Below are 16,325 nucleotides of genomic sequence, written 5' to 3'. Positions count from 1 at the left end.
AAATTTGAAGTTACTTCAACGAAAATTGGCACCATCTTTCTTTGTGGTATTAGCAGATAAACCATTGCTGTGACAACTTGTCGCGTTTTCGATGACGTCTCTCTGTATCCTGTCGAGAAGTATATACTTAACGTTGTTTGACTAAAAAATAGTTGGGCGGTGGGGAAGAGACTTGGGACCACGGAACCTACCGTCGTTTCATCTAGAAGAAAGCATCTCTCTCAGGCGGAGGAGGGGACACGATTACGCGTTTGGAACCTCTGCATCCTGTTGCTGAGCTGTCCGAAAGTCAACAAAGCGGGGAGCCGTCGTCGACTCCTCTTGTCTAGAATTTCAAGGGTTATGGCCTTCCAGCAATGTTACTCAAGGCTTCGCGTTCGGCTTTACTGTGTGGCTTTTCTGTGGGCCTGCCAGGTTCCTACGCGTGAGGTTTGGAACACAGATGAACTTGTCTTTGTTAGCTTTCTTTGCTTTTTCATGTGTAAACTTTTCATGCCATAAGCAAGCGGACACGCTGTATTTCAGTCAAAAAGAATTAGCAATGTAATGAGTAAATTTGTTGAAATCACGCTTTTGAAGTAATTCATTACATTACTAAATTACAGGCCCACAAAAATAATTCCTTACATTACTCATTACAGCAAAAAGCAATTTAATTACTGCAATTCAACTGCTGTAATTTCATTACTGTCGAGTTTGTTCTCCTCCTTCGATGGAGGCGAAAATGCTTGGATGCCCGTGTGCTTAGATTTAGGTGCACCTTAAAGGACCCCAAATGGTTGAAATTTCCGAAGCACTCCACTACGGCGTCCCTCATACTCATATCGTGGTTTCAGGACGTTAAACTCAAACAATTATATATAGAGTTCGTTCTCACTAACCGAGCATCCGTGTTTTAACTGCGCGGCCGATTGCAAGTTGTGTTCAGCTGTAGTAGAGGAGCTATTTTGTGAACTGCAGAGCACAAATAACGTACAGGACAGAGAAGACCACACGCAGCTCAGGACCATACTTGCGATGGAAGAAAAAAAAATCACAGCATATCCACGGGGTGAATGATGATGAGTGGGGCGAAGCTTCGGAGGGAATCGTCGGTAAACCGTGAAACTCTTCCGTGAAATTCGCCCAGTACATCATATAAAGAGTGTGAAACACCGTGTATATATTAAACGTCAAACTTTTATTGTACTGTTGGTCTACGTGGTCCCTTCATTATCACCGCTTTGTGCTCGGTGAAATGAGGGAAAGTGTCCGCTCCCGAGCGAAAGAGAAAGCGCGTCAAGAGCGAGTGCCTTGTCTGCCTCCATCCGGCGACTCCGAGCGAAAGAGAAAGCGCGCCAAGAGCGAGCGCCTTTTACGATCGCAGGCATCCACTGACATCCGCCATTCGCATTATACAAGCGCCATCTGTCATCTTTAAACAGCAACTCTATGAAATACATGAAACGCCATCTAGTGAGCAATTAATTAAACTAGAGCTGGCTACATACATACATACTACTAACTACTACAGAGGAGGGAACGACCCACACCCTAAGGAGCTTCGCCCCTAAAACACAGCACAGGACAAGCGCCAGTTTTGCGTGTTCTTCTATCACAATTACGCACCAACTATACTCCGTTTCACACATCAGGTGCAGCGCTACGGAAGCTAGCAAGACTTCTTGCTGTAGATGCGTTCGCACTAAGAAATAGTACAGTGAATTTACCACCCGTAACGTGGTTTCTTTTCGTTCATGGGCTGTGTAATAAAAGGTGATTTGTGTCCAAGAAAATAAACGAACCCCGTTATTTACACTGTTGTCGATAGTTTGTTCTGGATCGCTCAGCGTCTCTTTCTTTTTTTTGTGTGTGTCATGGCCTCCGCGATTAGCACTGGCAGCGCGCAGCCGGAACTGATCGCGGAGGCCAAACAGAAGACACATGGATTTACACATTTTGCTGGCCGAACTTCTTGCATAGCTTCCACAGCGTTGCACCTGATGTGTGAAACGGAGCATATCGCAGCAACGAATTCCGTTTAAGACGCTATATATCCGGCGCGCTGTACGCAATGTGTCTTTTGAACGCATATTCGTCAGAGCAAAGCCCTGTCTGCCGATTCGTTTATTTTCTTTCTTCCGCGCAGAGGTTATGTACTCATGGCAGGCTCTTATTGACCACTCTCACATGAACCTCCAAGGAACTCTTGCGAACGCCCCTAAGGTAAGTTGACCTGTTTCTTTTTTTTTTTTGTCACCTCATTAGTAATAACGTCGTCACTCAAGAGAAACGCCGAATAAGACGTGGCAACTCTGTCTTGGTTCACTCGGCGAAATAAACGTGGATTGCTACCTATTTAATTGCGCACAGGCACGTACACGTGACGTCACAGACAAGAAAATTTGTCCGCGAATTTTGTGCCTGCAAGGTTTCTAAAATAAAATTCAACGCCCAAGCACTCCGTACAGATGGTTCACCGCCGAAGTTGAAACGTGCGGCCCCCTCGGGACCGCACGTTTCAATACATTCCAGCTCGTGATGAACACTGCGGTGTTCATCACGAGCTGGAATGTATCGAGGTGTCTTCTGTTGTAGCTTTTGATTTCTCTATCACCACATTTAAGGGTTGCGTGCTTCACTCATTGCTTTCGATGACGCTACCTTAAAGAATATGAAGAACACTCGAATGATTTTATGGGTAGCATTTCAAGCTATGGCGGGCATCGTACCTGGCTATATATGCTGACAAAAACCTAAATGGAAACCAAAGTTTTTTTATAGGAGGCGTTGATGGAAACTATAGGACAAACGCGGGTACCCTTCGAGGTAGCGTATGCTAGCATTGCTTCATCGCAGTTTCTGCGCACTCACGGACTGCCAATCTCTTTCACCTCCTAGCCATATACATCTTCGCTGTAATATGCGCCACAGGCAGCCTTAAAGGGATTACTCGTTTGACGTCACGCGCGCCCCTAATGTTATTTGTTACATTCACATTTTCCACTGCGCGGCGCTGCAGACGTGTGAATTATTCGCGTTCGTGTCGCATAGCCGCACCGGAGGCTCCCCGCTTACGGGATGCATCGGTCATTGCCTTTGATACGTAAAAAGTACGGCGTAGTGCTTGTACTAAACCACTTGCTTTCACTAAGCGTATTGTAGTAGAGCAAAGTTCGTAAAAGAAAGGAAACGAAGAAGGAAAGGAAAGACAGGCGCTACGTGGTAGTGACTGTCTGTCTTTCGGATCCTCTGCCCGCCACGGTGTTCAAGTGGTTATGGTGCTCGACAGCTGACACGATGGTCGCGGGATCGAATCCCGGCCGCGGCGGCTGCATTTTCGATGGAGGTGGAAATTCTTTAAGCCTGTGTACTAAGGTTTAGGTGCACGTTAACAAAGAACCCCAGGTGGTCGAAATTTCCGGAGCCCTCCAGGACTATGGCGTCCCTCATAATCTTACCGTGGTTCTGGACCCGTTAAACCCCAACAATTATTATCACAGCTTACACTGAGCGGAGCTGCAGACGTGTGAATTATTCGCGTTCGCACCGCACGCACGTACTGGAGGCTCCCCCATTTGCGATGCATCGTTCACTGGCTTTGATACGTGAATAGTACGGCGTAGTACTTGTACTGAACCACGTGTTTTCACTTTCAGCTGTACGTCGGCGCGCTTCCCGGTGACCTACCGGTCGCTGACATCACCGGCTACCGAAACGGATTCTTCTTCGCCCTCTCAATCGGCTTCTGCTTGCCTCTGGTGGGGCGCATACGCGACGTCACGGCGGAGATCGCAGTGGGCCTCAAGGTACGAAAATACCGCCTACTGCAAGGCTTTCACAGTCGCCATTTTTGTTGCAGACCAACATCTTCCTCAACATATTCTATCTACCCACTTTTTGTGATGACGATCGATAACTTCTGACCACATTCAACAGCTTTATTAACTACAGCGGGAAAGCGCCCGTTTGCAAAGATTCCGGCGTCGACGGCGTTGGTTGCAAGCTAAAAATCGCGATTAATGCAAGTAATAAAAACCATAATTTAAGCCGGAACCACGCTCGTGCCTTCTGCGCAGTGTTGGCGGTAACGCCTTACAAGTAACGGCGTTACTGGTAACGCGTTACTTTTTTCGGTAACTTAGGAACGTACTCGTTACCATTTCGGAATTGTAACGGTTAACGTACTTACGTTAACATTTTTCGGTAACGTGAGGTTTCACGTTACTCGTCACTTTTTATTCGAATTATCCCGCGAGCTTAGGGTACTTCGTCTCATAGGCGCCACTTTTGCAGAGCTCGCCCCGACTATCTTTTGTCGCAGTGGCGGACTGCTGCCGGCCCGCCAGGCGTTAAGAGTACGATCTAATGCGTCCGTCGAGCGCCAACTTAGCGTAAGTGCGGACGTATTCATTAAGAAGCGAGACAAGCTGTCCGATGACAGCTTTGACATGCAGCTATTGCTTGAATTCTACAACCAGTTGTAGTTATTAGAAGGTTCTCTCTGCAATAGTCTAGCGCTGGTTATCAACTTTGTTTTCAAAATGAATGTGCGTCTGTCTATCAGCCACTGTCCGGTATACGTTTCTATAGTTACTCAAATTTTGAGCGAACGAGGCTGACCTTGAACACCTTTACATAAACCCTTGCAATTATTGCGGCAAATATACACGTCAAAAGGGTAAAATTGTATATAGGTGCAAATAATTGTTTTGGCGGAACTGAGCCGCTTAAGCATTTCTTTTGACTACAATATTTGGCCATCTGTCCTGTTAGTAGAACCACACCATCAGATTTACTGTAAATTTATTAAGAGTGGCGTAACGCTTTCTTTGCGGATGATGAAATCTCCTTTTGTGTTTAATGCCACACTGAGAAAAATGGCTTTACCATGCGTCACAGAGTTAGAAGCCATCACAATTAACTCTACAAGCATCTTCATAGGCCACTATAATATTGCTGGGATCCGGCCTATTTGTGCAAAGTATTCTCGTTAAATCAGTATTTCAGGTAAAATCGTCTTTCGGGTAGGCGTTTTATGTTAAATATAAATATGAGCTTTACAACATTGCTACTGTGAGTTCCTGCAGCGAAGACGCACTGATTCAAATTTCTGACCGTGTAGTAACGGCAGAATAATGATTGTTACTTTTTTCTGTAACGGTAACGGTAACGCGTTACCTTTTTTTTTGGAGGTAACGTAGGGCGGTAACGCGTTCCTTTTTTGTTAGCGTAACGAGTAACGTATTTAGTTACATTTTTTTCGGTAACGCCTACAACACTGCTTCTGCGTGGCAGCCCGATGTTCTACCACAGAGCGACGCCAGTTCTTGAAGCTGCTTCTAAATAAATTTTTTCGACGTCACTTTCCGTGACGGAAATACGTCACTGAAGTCTTGGTGGACGCCGGCATAAAACACTTTCGTGTTAAAAAAACAACTATGCAGCCGTCATGTACGGCGATGAGCCGCATTAACACAGGTAGCATTGTATGGCAGAAGCGTAGAATAACATGAGGTGTCACGCCATGTAAACTGCGCAATGAGTGGGTGATCTAAAGGCAGACCTATTACAAAGCGCCATAAATGATCATGATCAGCCACAGCATCACAAAGTGTGCAGCCGTAGGTGCCCGTATTCCCTTGCAGACGCCTATTTCCTTGCAGACGCACTCGCCACCCTTAGATTTTCCTTATTTGCATTTTTTTTCGGAAGAAGAGGGCCACCAACTTTTGTGCCCAACAGCCTATCTATCTATCTATCTATCTATCTATCTATCTATCTATCTATCTATCTATCTATCTATCTATCTATCTATCTATCTATCTATCTATCTATCTATCTATCTATCTATCTATCTATCTATCTATCTATCTATCTATCTATCTATCTATCTATCTATCTATCTCAGGAGATGCAGGAGGTCATGGGTCTGTCGTCCAACCAGTTCTGGCTGGGCCACTTTCTCTCCGCCCTGCCCCTGACGCTGGTTGACGCCGTCATAGCAACTTCCGTCGTCTTCCTCCACCAAGCGAAGTACCGCCCGTCGGCGCCAGTCGACACGTACCGGAAGGACGGTTCGGAACTGCCCACTACCCCGGTTCCGTCTCTTCTTCCGAAGGAACACTCGCGCCAGTACCTTCGCGTGTACCCCGACAATCCCACCAACACGACGTACCTGGAGAACGCGGACCCCTCCCTCGTGTTCGCCTCCTTCTCGCTCTTCACCGTGCTCCACACTCTCCTGGCTTTTCTCATCGCCTGCGTCTTTCCCTTTGGTGAGTCGAAAGAGAAATGAAAGAAATTCACGTAGTCTCTTAAGCCTTCGCCTAAGACGACTCGAAGGCGAAAGACGTCTTCTCCGTCGATTGTATTTATCCTTCCCGCTGCAACGCATGGCGCTTCAGCCAGTGTGGGAACGATGGGTAATGCGTGGATATGCCTAAGCTTTGTTCTTTCAGTTCCCTGTGTCTCCCTGTGGCCTGCAGCCGCTTTGTCGCCAGACGAAGTTAGCAAAAGTTCAGCAGTCCCTCTTCACCACCTTGACCCTTTTCTAGCTGACCAGTTGAAATCGGCTCACGAGGTTCACAACGAGCCATTCTTTTATCCGAAACGAAAGCCAAAACACAACATTAAAAAAGCCACAAGTGCGTTCGAAGCTAGCCACCCTATCGAAGCCGTAAATCCGTGTACTACCCATCATTCCCTTGGTGGCTGAACGATCGCAGCGCCACAGTTCGCTCTAGTAAATATTGTAAGAATCTCTATTACAGTGTTCTAGAAGGTTTTCCGGTTCAAGTTACAGTGAACTGGAAAGTATTCTATTCACCGTAACTCTACGATCCCAACCACGCCACAATACAATTGTTTTTCATTTTTCCAACAAACTTCCCTTTCTTTCTCTCTCGCTATCTATGTCGCTTGCAGGTCGATGGGCAATGGTGATAGGAGTTGCGGTGTACTTCTTGTTTGCCGCCTGCGACGGCGACAAGTTCAGCTTCATATTCATGCACTCGCTCTACGTTTACCTCAGCGAGAGCAGAACGGAGAAACTTCGAAGGGCCATGTACCCCAACGTGGCCTTCGGCACAATCATGAAGATCATCGGCATATTTGACGACTTCGAAAGTACGTTTAACCTTCTTTCGGTAATACGATGCTGAAAATTTTGCTTATGTTGCAAGAAAACGTTCAAAACTCGGTCATTTTCCTATACCGACGGTTTAACGGCATTTTTGCGAACGATTGGGTAAATTCAAGCAACGTTTCCTTCTCTCTCTCTCTTTTTTTTTTTTCTTTTTGCATGAGCACCGATTCGCACTCTTGTTTCTCTTACAAGCATATCCGGTCGAGCACTCGCTTCCGGTTTTAAGAATATTCATAAAAAGTCTTCTGAAAATGGACATCGATTGTTTCGGTTCAAGTTAAGAGTTATATTGGAATGCATATGATGTCTGAGCATAACCTTACTTAAGGACCAATTAATTGTCAGGATAATCAATCCTGACTTAGTTCATGGAATTGATTTAGTTCATTGAAAGCTTGTGAGTATAGTACTATACTTGTGAGCAACTAGGACAACTGCGGCACCTGGCGGAGCATATCTCAACCACGCGCTTCCTTTCCATGGCCTCCGAGATTAGACGGCGTCGCACCGCCGGCCAATCTCGGAGGCCATGTTCTTTCTGCGTGGCCTCCTGAGCATCCGCCTCGGCAGCGCGCGAAACACAGTTAACCCAAAGAATACACTAGGGCACACGAACGCCGACGTGCCAATACCAGACACCTAAGTAAAGGATTAGGGTCGCCTCCAGAATATTCTTTTTTCGAACTTTAGAACGACAAGGAATACACTTGATGTTTACATGTGCCGTAATAATAACGTATCTTCTATCCGCACATGCACCCCGCCTGTTTGGATAATTGAAGAGTCGGCTGGCTGGGACATCGCTGGCAAGCATGCCCTAAACATGGACAATGTTACCATTCAAGAAATGTGGTTAATCATGGGCGCCAGTGCCTGCGTGTTCGTCTTCATGATCGGCTACCTGTCCAATGTGCTGCCTTGGGCCACGGCGAATCCGCAGCGCCTGTTCTTTCCACTGATGGTACGCATATAGAAAAAACAATACTTAGCGGCGATTTAATGGTGGTTGCGCAAGAATACGTTAATTATCGTCAATTACCTATTAACGAAGTTTCACGATCTAATTCACTCATGACTAACCACCTCATCTTATTATTACTGCTATTTTTTAGACTCTGCAGTGATTTTCTGGCAATTTTTGATGCTGTTTTTATTTTACGAATGTGTACCTCTAGTATAGTCTAAGAACTTCCTCTTTTTTTCTGCAATTGCTGCTCAAATTATTTTGTGCATTCTCTATGTTTAACTTTGTATTATTCTGTTCTTTCTTTGGATATGCAATCAGTGACCAATGCTGATGTGCCCCTCGCGCAAGTAATAATGAGGGCCTTTGCGGTATTTCTAATAATAGTAATATTACCTTCAGCTAACTTCCCAGCCAACACTAACAAACACTTACCCAAGATAAGTAAGTTGCAGTTTACTTCACACACGATAAGGTTACAAACGTGCATTATGAAAACATAAGGAGGGTGCTACAATATATATATATATATATATATATATATATATATATATATATATATATATATATATATATATATATATATATATATATATATATATATATATATATATATATATATATATATATATATATAGTCAATAGACTGTACAAAGGACTACTCATAAGCGTGCATTGCACTTCTTTATAATCCGACAGCGAAGCTACTGGGCTCCGAGGGAACTCACGTATACGGAAATGCTGCCGCCAATCCCGAAAATGGATCGCTTCCAGCGTCGTCCGGCCATCGGAATCGTCATAAATTGCAAGGAAGTCGTAAAGGTGCGTCGGCTTCGTGTCTTGTGTACGGGTTCCACGCAATTAATTCCGTACGGCACGAACATTATTGAGCCAAACTGGTTCCGAAGTGACACGGTTAGACCTCGTTACAGACGGGCTATAACAAAATGATGGATATAACGAGCAGATCGTGCTTCTCCTAGAAAGTCCCCATAGAAGCCAATCTACTCGAGACCTCGTTTTAACGACGTAAAATTTGCCTGTTACGGGATATCAACGGGATGTTACGACCAACTTCTCTTGGGAAATAAGATTTCGAGCCTATGTCTCGACAGTGCGACAACGCGGATTTGAGACGGTACGCAGCGCGAGAACTGTATTTAGCAGTTCAAAGCTCCCGCCATGCATCCTCCGGCAACACGCACAAAGCTGGACGGCACGCCACGCACACGCTGCTGCTCACATGAAGCCATTCCCACCTTTATCTCGCTGTACACTGCACACAGCCAATGCACACGGCACGCACGGCCGCGGCGCGCCCACCCTTTTGCCCGCTATTAGTTTTGGGTAAGTAGCTAGTGAATAATATTCGCAGTAAACTTCCCGCTGCCGCTACTAACGAAATATTGGTTATAACGAGCAAATCGCGGCGCCCCCTTCAATTTTGTTATGACGAGGTTTAATGTATATTCGAATCGAAACGGTACATTTCGGGAAACAATCCGAATTCGACTTTCTTTCTTTCTCTTTTTTTTTTAGAATGACCGAAAGTTGAGCTTTAGTGGTAAGGATTCGCCTTAAACGAAGGTAGGCGCGCAAACAAGGGACACAAGAGAGGTCAAACAATACCGAACGCCGATTATCAAATGAAGAGGCGCACAGCGTCGGAAAAGAAGACGCAAAAAAAGTTGGAGGCGCTTCCACTCTGTGATGGTGGGTGACAAACGGAGCTTACAGTCGCACTCCCGCCTCTGCTCTCGTCGGCGTTCTCATAACGAGCGGTCGACCCATGCATGACACGCACGACCACACCAACGCAGCGCCTGTACTCGGAATAAAGGCCGAGACAGACGGTACGATTTTCCATCCGATGCGACGTCCGACGCGGCGGTGCGGCAGCCGGAATGGTGACCTTTCATCGCATCGGACCGCCACCATTCTGGCAGCCGCACCGCCGCGTCGGACGTCGCGTTGGATGGAAAATGGTACCGTCTGTCTCGGTCTTAATGCGGCGAAACACGTTCGAAAGGCGCTGCACTTAAGTTTTCTGCACTGCCTCTGCGATCGGTCTCACCTTCGAACGATCGAAGATGCCAATTGATGACGTCATCATGTGACCTCACATAGTGATGGCATAACTTGGAGAAAGAGATCACGTATAGTTTTTTCGTGTTCGTGGACGTACGCGGACTGACGTCGCAAAACCAACCAGGCGCTCAAATATAAGATTTATCCGGATGAGGCGCCACCTGTCGTTGCGGCACACGTGGGATGAGTGCTGAGGCATTTGCAGGTCCTTGTACGTCTGCGAATGCCGACCGTACTTCTTCCACTCTAAGTACGGGACTATTGGAAGCTATATGGTTGTCAAAACTAGGCTCATCGAGATACTCCGAGCAAAGAGGCTCGCGAGAGGCCCACGTGCAAGATGTTATGTCAAATACACGACGCTCACGTGTAGAACTTTAATGGCTAAAAGTGATCGATTAGCTTCGCGCTATTGTCACGATGCATGCTATATCACTTGAATGTCTTTGCTCTCCTCCATTAGACCTTCGGCAACGTCGTTGCCCTCAACAACGTCAGCATGACCATCCACAAGTTCCAAATGACCGTCCTGCTCGGACACAACGGCGCGGGAAAGACAACGCTGATGAACATATTTACAGGTATATATGTACGCATTTCTCAAGTCGACATTTTAGCATAGCACCGCGGACGACGGAGCTGTAAAACGAGTTTAGAGGTGATCTTGTCCGAAACGTAGAGGTTTGCGCGAGTCACTTTATTCACGAAGTCGAACGTTCCCTTATGCATTCGCCTAAGACGTCTCGAAGACGAAAGCCATCTTCTTCTCAGTTGACTGTATTGATCCTTCATGCCCCCTGCCCACCCCGAAGTATTTGTGAACCTTGCGTGGTCTTGCACTGCCTCCAGGATTGGAGGCATCGCAGCTTTCTGCACCTCACGAGGTTTTGCAGCACTGCCTCCGAGATCGGCATACGTTAGACTAAGCGACTATGTCGTGTGATGACCTCATCGTGTGACGTGACGTTACGTGAGGTCATCGCGGCGCCATGATCACGTCACCAATTTTCCCGACATAAGGATTCCGCCTTTATCTAAGGCTTTAAGGCCTTCTCTAGGCATCTAAGGCTTTCGCCTAATTTATCATCGCCAGCCGCAAATCAATTTTGTACCGTTAGGTACACTTGCCTAGCTGGAGCCGATTTCGCGCGGAGGGTCACGAGCCGTGCTGCGCATGCGCGAGGATCAGTGATGTCACACAGCTGGGTCACCGGAGCTGGCATCTCACGCGCTCTCCGACACCGCCGCGCGCGGCTCGCCGCTGCTGGTCTGCGCGTTCGGGAGGAGTGGCGTCGTAGGCGCGGCAGACACGCTGGCGCTGGCGTGTGCGCAGACTCCGCCGCCGCCGCGCGCGGCTCACCGCTGCTGGTCTACGCCGCATTCGAGAGGAGTGACGTCGTAGCCATAGACACAGTGGCGCCAGCGCGCGCGCATCTATTCGCCTTCGCTGTGCAGTCGCCGTCTGACACTGCGCTGGGGCCGCTTGATAGCGCCTCTGACTGGCGTTTGCAGGTGGGTAACGCCATGGAGAAGGAGAGCGCAAATGCTGCTCGACGGCGCAGGAGAGCCGAGAAGCTTATCTCATCGGATCCCGAAGTAGTTGCCTGGCATTTAGCGGTTCAGCGTACGAAGAATGAACAGAAGAAGGCTAATAATCCTAGACAATCTGGAAAGCTAAGAATAATCAGCTGAACCTTTGATAACGCTACGTATATCCTGGCATAGCCGAGCTAAGCCACTGCAAATTTTTTCTCCTTGCAAAGGAGTGATACAACAGGCAAGAATGCTTTCTTTGTCTCTTTTTCTCTCGGCAACTTAATGTACTGCAGCTCACTGACTGACTGAATGAAAAACATTTATTTACAGAAGTTCTTGGAGGTGGGAGCGGTCCTTAAGGGGCTCCACCCCTTATAAACACTAGATGGGCTCCCTCTTACGGAAGCCCATTGGCGCTGGCCGCGGCCCGGGCCCGCTCGATCAAAGCCCGGTGGGCCGTCAGGTCAGAGCAGCCGAGCAGGGCTAAAGTGGTTGCTTGGGCGAGTTGGTACGACATACTTCACATAAAAAACAGCGCTAAAAACGGCGGACAAGAGAAAGAAGGACACAGACGGCGGCGCTGTCTGTGTCCAGCAGGGCTGCCTCCCAGTCCTCCTCCCGCGAAGGGTTGGGTAGTGGGGTTAGGTTTGGGGTTTTTTGGCACGCCCACACCATGTGGAAAATGTCACAGGAACTTTTCCTCACAATGCGGGCACTTCCCCGTGCAAGCGGGGTCAAAGTGTTTTATGATTACCGGGCACAATAGAGTTTTGGTATAAAGGCGAAGGCGGCTTCGCTCCTCCACCTTCGTGATACCTTTAGATGGTTTGGGATAGATGTTATGGTCCGATTGATAAAATTGCGTGACCTCCTTAAAGGTGTAGGCGGGATTCGGTTCGCGTCGCGCCAGATTCCGAGAAAGCGGTAAAGCCGGTGCAACATACAAGTATAACACGTGTCGAATCCGTGTAGAATATAGCAAGTAGTGTTGAAGCTATGATATGCACTGACGCGACGTCACCGAGTCCGCCATATTGTTGTACAGCCAGTGCAGCTAAAGGCAGAGCTTTCAATCGACCCGCTTTTCTCCTTCGGAACAGCAAAAGCCTGTAAGCTTCGCTGTAGCAGGTGGCTGTAGTGAAGCGTCTGAACATAACTCGATTATAGCGAAGGAGTTTCAACGGATTTGATGGTCTTCACAACGTGTTGTCTAAGGGTGCGAGAAAGCTTCATTAACAACTTGACTATCCCTGATCTGTTCTTGCTCAGATTTCTTTGAACTGTAACTATCGTTTTTTTAATCTTTTTTTTTTTCTTCACAACGAATCTGTATATATGGCTAGGTACTGGCGGATCGCGTCCGTAGACAAAAGATGCGTCGAACAACAATTTAACCGTCGATCGCGTATCATCCCCTCGCAACAGGTTCCCCCCTACCCTCGCCACCACCGATGCCTCTTTCGCAAGTGTCGCGATACTCGGCGGCAGCACTTCGCACCAATCGTTGTGCCCCTTTGTCTCGTGGATGTCACGCTAGCGCTGTTATCAGCAGTTACCCTCTGGACTAGCTATGGGACGGACGCGTGTCGTTAGCTCGGTGGAAGGCGAGCGGGAATTGAAGGATCTCCAACGCGCACAGAAGCTGCGAATGGACGCGAAAGCGATGTGAAGACACTGCCGCAGAAGAGAGAGCCGCAACCGCTGACTTCCATCTCCACGGTAGTTGTAGGGCTCTCAGTTTTTGTTTTTTTCTCTAGTCGATAAATTCAACGCGGGGTACACGGCGGCATGCAGGCAGCGACAAAACGAATGTACCACGCGCGAGGGCGGGTGTATCGGCATCCGCCGTGTTACAAGTAACAGACAGGCATGCGTACCACGTGTCGTATTGATACGAATGTCGTGTTTCCTCTGATCACCTTCTAGGTTTGCTGCAGCCCGACAGCGGCAAGGTCACTGTTTACGGATTTCGGCCGAACGAGAAGGAAGCCCGTAGAGCCATTGGGTTTTGCCCGCAGGTGGATGCTTTTTCGACGACCTCACCGTAACTGATCACCTGACCTACTATGGATTGGTATGTACAACGCTTTAGAGCGGGGTACTACATGTTAGGCGTTATTGGTGTTTAGCGTAAACAGGGTAAATTGGAGCAATGTAAAGGCCTTATAGAAAGAAAAAAAAAAAAGACGAAGGTGCTCTTTCTTTGTCTGGCCCCTGTCTTGATCTTTTTTTTTTTCTACTCTTTCTCAAGCTTTACTTTACATCGCGTCACATAACCTTGCTAAATTAACGCTTATTACACGAATTCCTCGACCCTACGTGATCAGTAAAGTCTTTTCAAAAGGTTGTCGGTAACCTCAGTGCGTAATCAAAACTGCCTGACACCAGTAGGCGGTGGCACTGCGCCCCAAGCTCTAAATAGCGCTCAACGGCTGCGGGAAAAGCAAACAAAAAAAATTCCGGGCTTTTTCTTCTATGTCGGAAAACACGTGGAAGATATGCAGCACGTAGAAACTTGCTAGAGCACATGTTTTTGTTTTAGGAGCTTGCTCCTTTTGCTGGGAGGTAGTCTCTCGTCCCTCCTGCCGTGTACGCTAGTGCTCATTGCTCACCCTAGTGGCGCAGATATGCTCTCGCGCTGTAGCAGCAGTGCGGGCTCGCCGCCAAGACCCTGCGGTGGGAGCTCGCGAGGCCCTCTGCGCGTGCTCTAGTTTGATAGGAGACCGCTAGAGGGTCGCGCCTTCGATAGCGCTCGCTCTTGGCGCGCTTCCTTTCTCTTTCGCCGGACATCACATCATGAACACCGAAGAACCCAAGGCAGCAGCGCGGAGGGCGCGCAATGTAGCAACATCCCGGGCTCGCCGCTAAGACCCTCCGGTGAGAGCTCGCGAGGCCGAAGAGAGACGCCAGTGCCGACAGCAAGCACAAGCCACTACCAGCACCGAGGCGGCGGCAGCACCGAGGGCTCGCGATGCCGAAGCTAAACAGGCTCGTCGACAAGCGGACCCGGAGGCGGCACGGGCCCGCGAGGCCGCAGCGAAGCGGGCGCAAAGACAAGCGGACCCCGAGCTGGGAGCCCGGGAAGCAGAAGCAGCGCGGAAGCCTCGACAAGCGGACCTCGAATTGGCACGGGCGCGGGATGCAGCGGCCAAGCGCCTGAAGCGGTCGCTACCTGAGGTTGGTGGCGCCGATGCTCGCTTTAAGCGCGATTTCCTAGATCGCAGTTTCGGCCACAGCTGCAATGTATGCGACCGCTTGTGGTTTGACAACAACCTCACCACAATCTCGACCATCCGCCACGAGCAGTCCCGCGCCAACGCCGTCGGCGTGCTGCAGCGGGAGTTTGCCGCCACGTCATCAACTGACTGCAGTATGCTCCACTTTCGTGTGCAAGCACTCTTTGGTTGCCGGAAAGGTCCCTGCGATGAGCGTCACGCACGGGTGTCGCTACCCTCCCAAGCCCGATCATTTGCTCGTGCTCAACCCAGTGGAAGAACGCCTCATCACTCCTTGTCTACCCTTCATGAGCATCAGGCGTTTGACTCACGGCGGCGGTCAGTACGGCGTTAAGGGGCAACTGGTCAACGTTCCGATCAACGTGCCCAACACCGTGTAGTGCCTGCCGCGGAACGTCCCTGCCGCGGAACGCAGCCTTCGCAGTTCACCGCAAGCGTCGGCTCATTAATAGCCTTCATACAAGAAGGGTCCTCGTCAAGAAACGCCACGTACACGCCTGGCTAAAACATCTGGAACATTCTCCACTTTACAAATATCTCAAGATCGAGATCGACTGAAGCTGCCTCGTGCGTTTCGAAGAAAACGAAGGCGGTGATGACATACAATCCCACCACAACTCTCGTTCACTTCTTTATATGATGATGATTGAGCAGATGTTCAGAGGATTCACGGTTTACCGGATTTAACCTCTGGAGTAAGCTCCATCATCATTCACTTCGTGGATATGCCGCGATTTTTCGTTCTTAATCTTGATCCGAGTTAGCTGAGACCCTTATATAATATATAATATAACCCTTATAAAATATAATCCTTCAGCCACTTTGCGGGTGTCCGCGGAACTCATTTGCAATACCTTTGTGCGTGCTGCGTAGTTTGCGTTAAAGCGTTAGACGGCACGAAGGCCGCTTCGCTCGCTGCAGTGGTCGCGTTCCCTTACGCCAGCGTTTGTTGTGCTACGCCAGATCAGATGCTAGAAGAGTTATCCGCTAGCCTTGCTTATTCGTTGCTTCGCCCTTGCGGCGAAACTGTCATATTTTTCGGACAGTCAGCACAAGTGCGCGCACAACTTGCCCAGGCTTGTGCCGATTGTCATTCTTTAACGGAGAATCAATTCTGAGAAATGCAGTATAACTGTTCGCTATCCATTCTCCTTCAGCTCAAAGGAATGAACAGCCGCAAGATCCAAGCCAATGTGGCGATGCTGCTGAAGACCGTGGACCTTACCGACAAGGTGGATGCCTTACCAAGTCAGCTCTCTGGTGGCATGAAGCGGAGGCTGAGCATGGCCATCGCTCTCGTCGCTAAACCACAGGTATATACCGCCATTGCCAATCGCGTACCTAAAGGAGTCCTGAACTACTTTTCCCGCTAATC

At 48.5% G+C, this 16,325-nt stretch overlaps 1 protein-coding gene and 1 long non-coding RNA gene across 2 annotated transcripts in view; both read left to right on the top strand.

The window, feature by feature from the left end:
* LOC119388740 (uncharacterized) overlaps positions 1-3,772 on the top strand; it is a 4,104-nt gene extending 332 nt beyond the window's left edge. Inside the window, exons 2-3 of the long non-coding RNA XR_005182816.1 lie at positions 2,129-2,205; positions 3,639-3,772. This is a non-coding gene — a long non-coding RNA (uncharacterized LOC119388740). The remainder of the gene's footprint in view (positions 1-2,128; positions 2,206-3,638) is intronic.
* Positions 3,773-5,884: 2,112 nt separating this feature from the next.
* The window catches only part of LOC119391156 (phospholipid-transporting ATPase ABCA7), a gene marked incomplete at its 5' end in the record, with an annotated part of 35,836 nt that continues 25,395 nt past the window's right edge, over positions 5,885-16,325 (top strand). The window contains 6 exons of the mRNA XM_049415168.1: positions 5,885-6,257; positions 6,907-7,107; positions 7,909-8,087; positions 10,642-10,759; positions 13,641-13,732; positions 16,108-16,263. Of these exons, the coding sequence (XP_049271125.1) occupies positions 5,885-6,257; positions 6,907-7,107; positions 7,909-8,087; positions 10,642-10,759; positions 13,641-13,732; positions 16,108-16,263 (1,119 nt within the window). The remainder of the gene's footprint in view (positions 6,258-6,906; positions 7,108-7,908; positions 8,088-10,641; positions 10,760-13,640; positions 13,733-16,107; positions 16,264-16,325) is intronic.

Source organism: Rhipicephalus sanguineus, chromosome 4, assembly GCF_013339695.2.
Source record: "Rhipicephalus sanguineus isolate Rsan-2018 chromosome 4, BIME_Rsan_1.4, whole genome shotgun sequence".
In the NCBI taxonomy this organism is placed as follows: Eukaryota; Metazoa; Arthropoda; class Arachnida; order Ixodida; family Ixodidae; genus Rhipicephalus; species Rhipicephalus sanguineus.
This window is presented reverse-complemented; position numbering and strand designations above follow the sequence as displayed.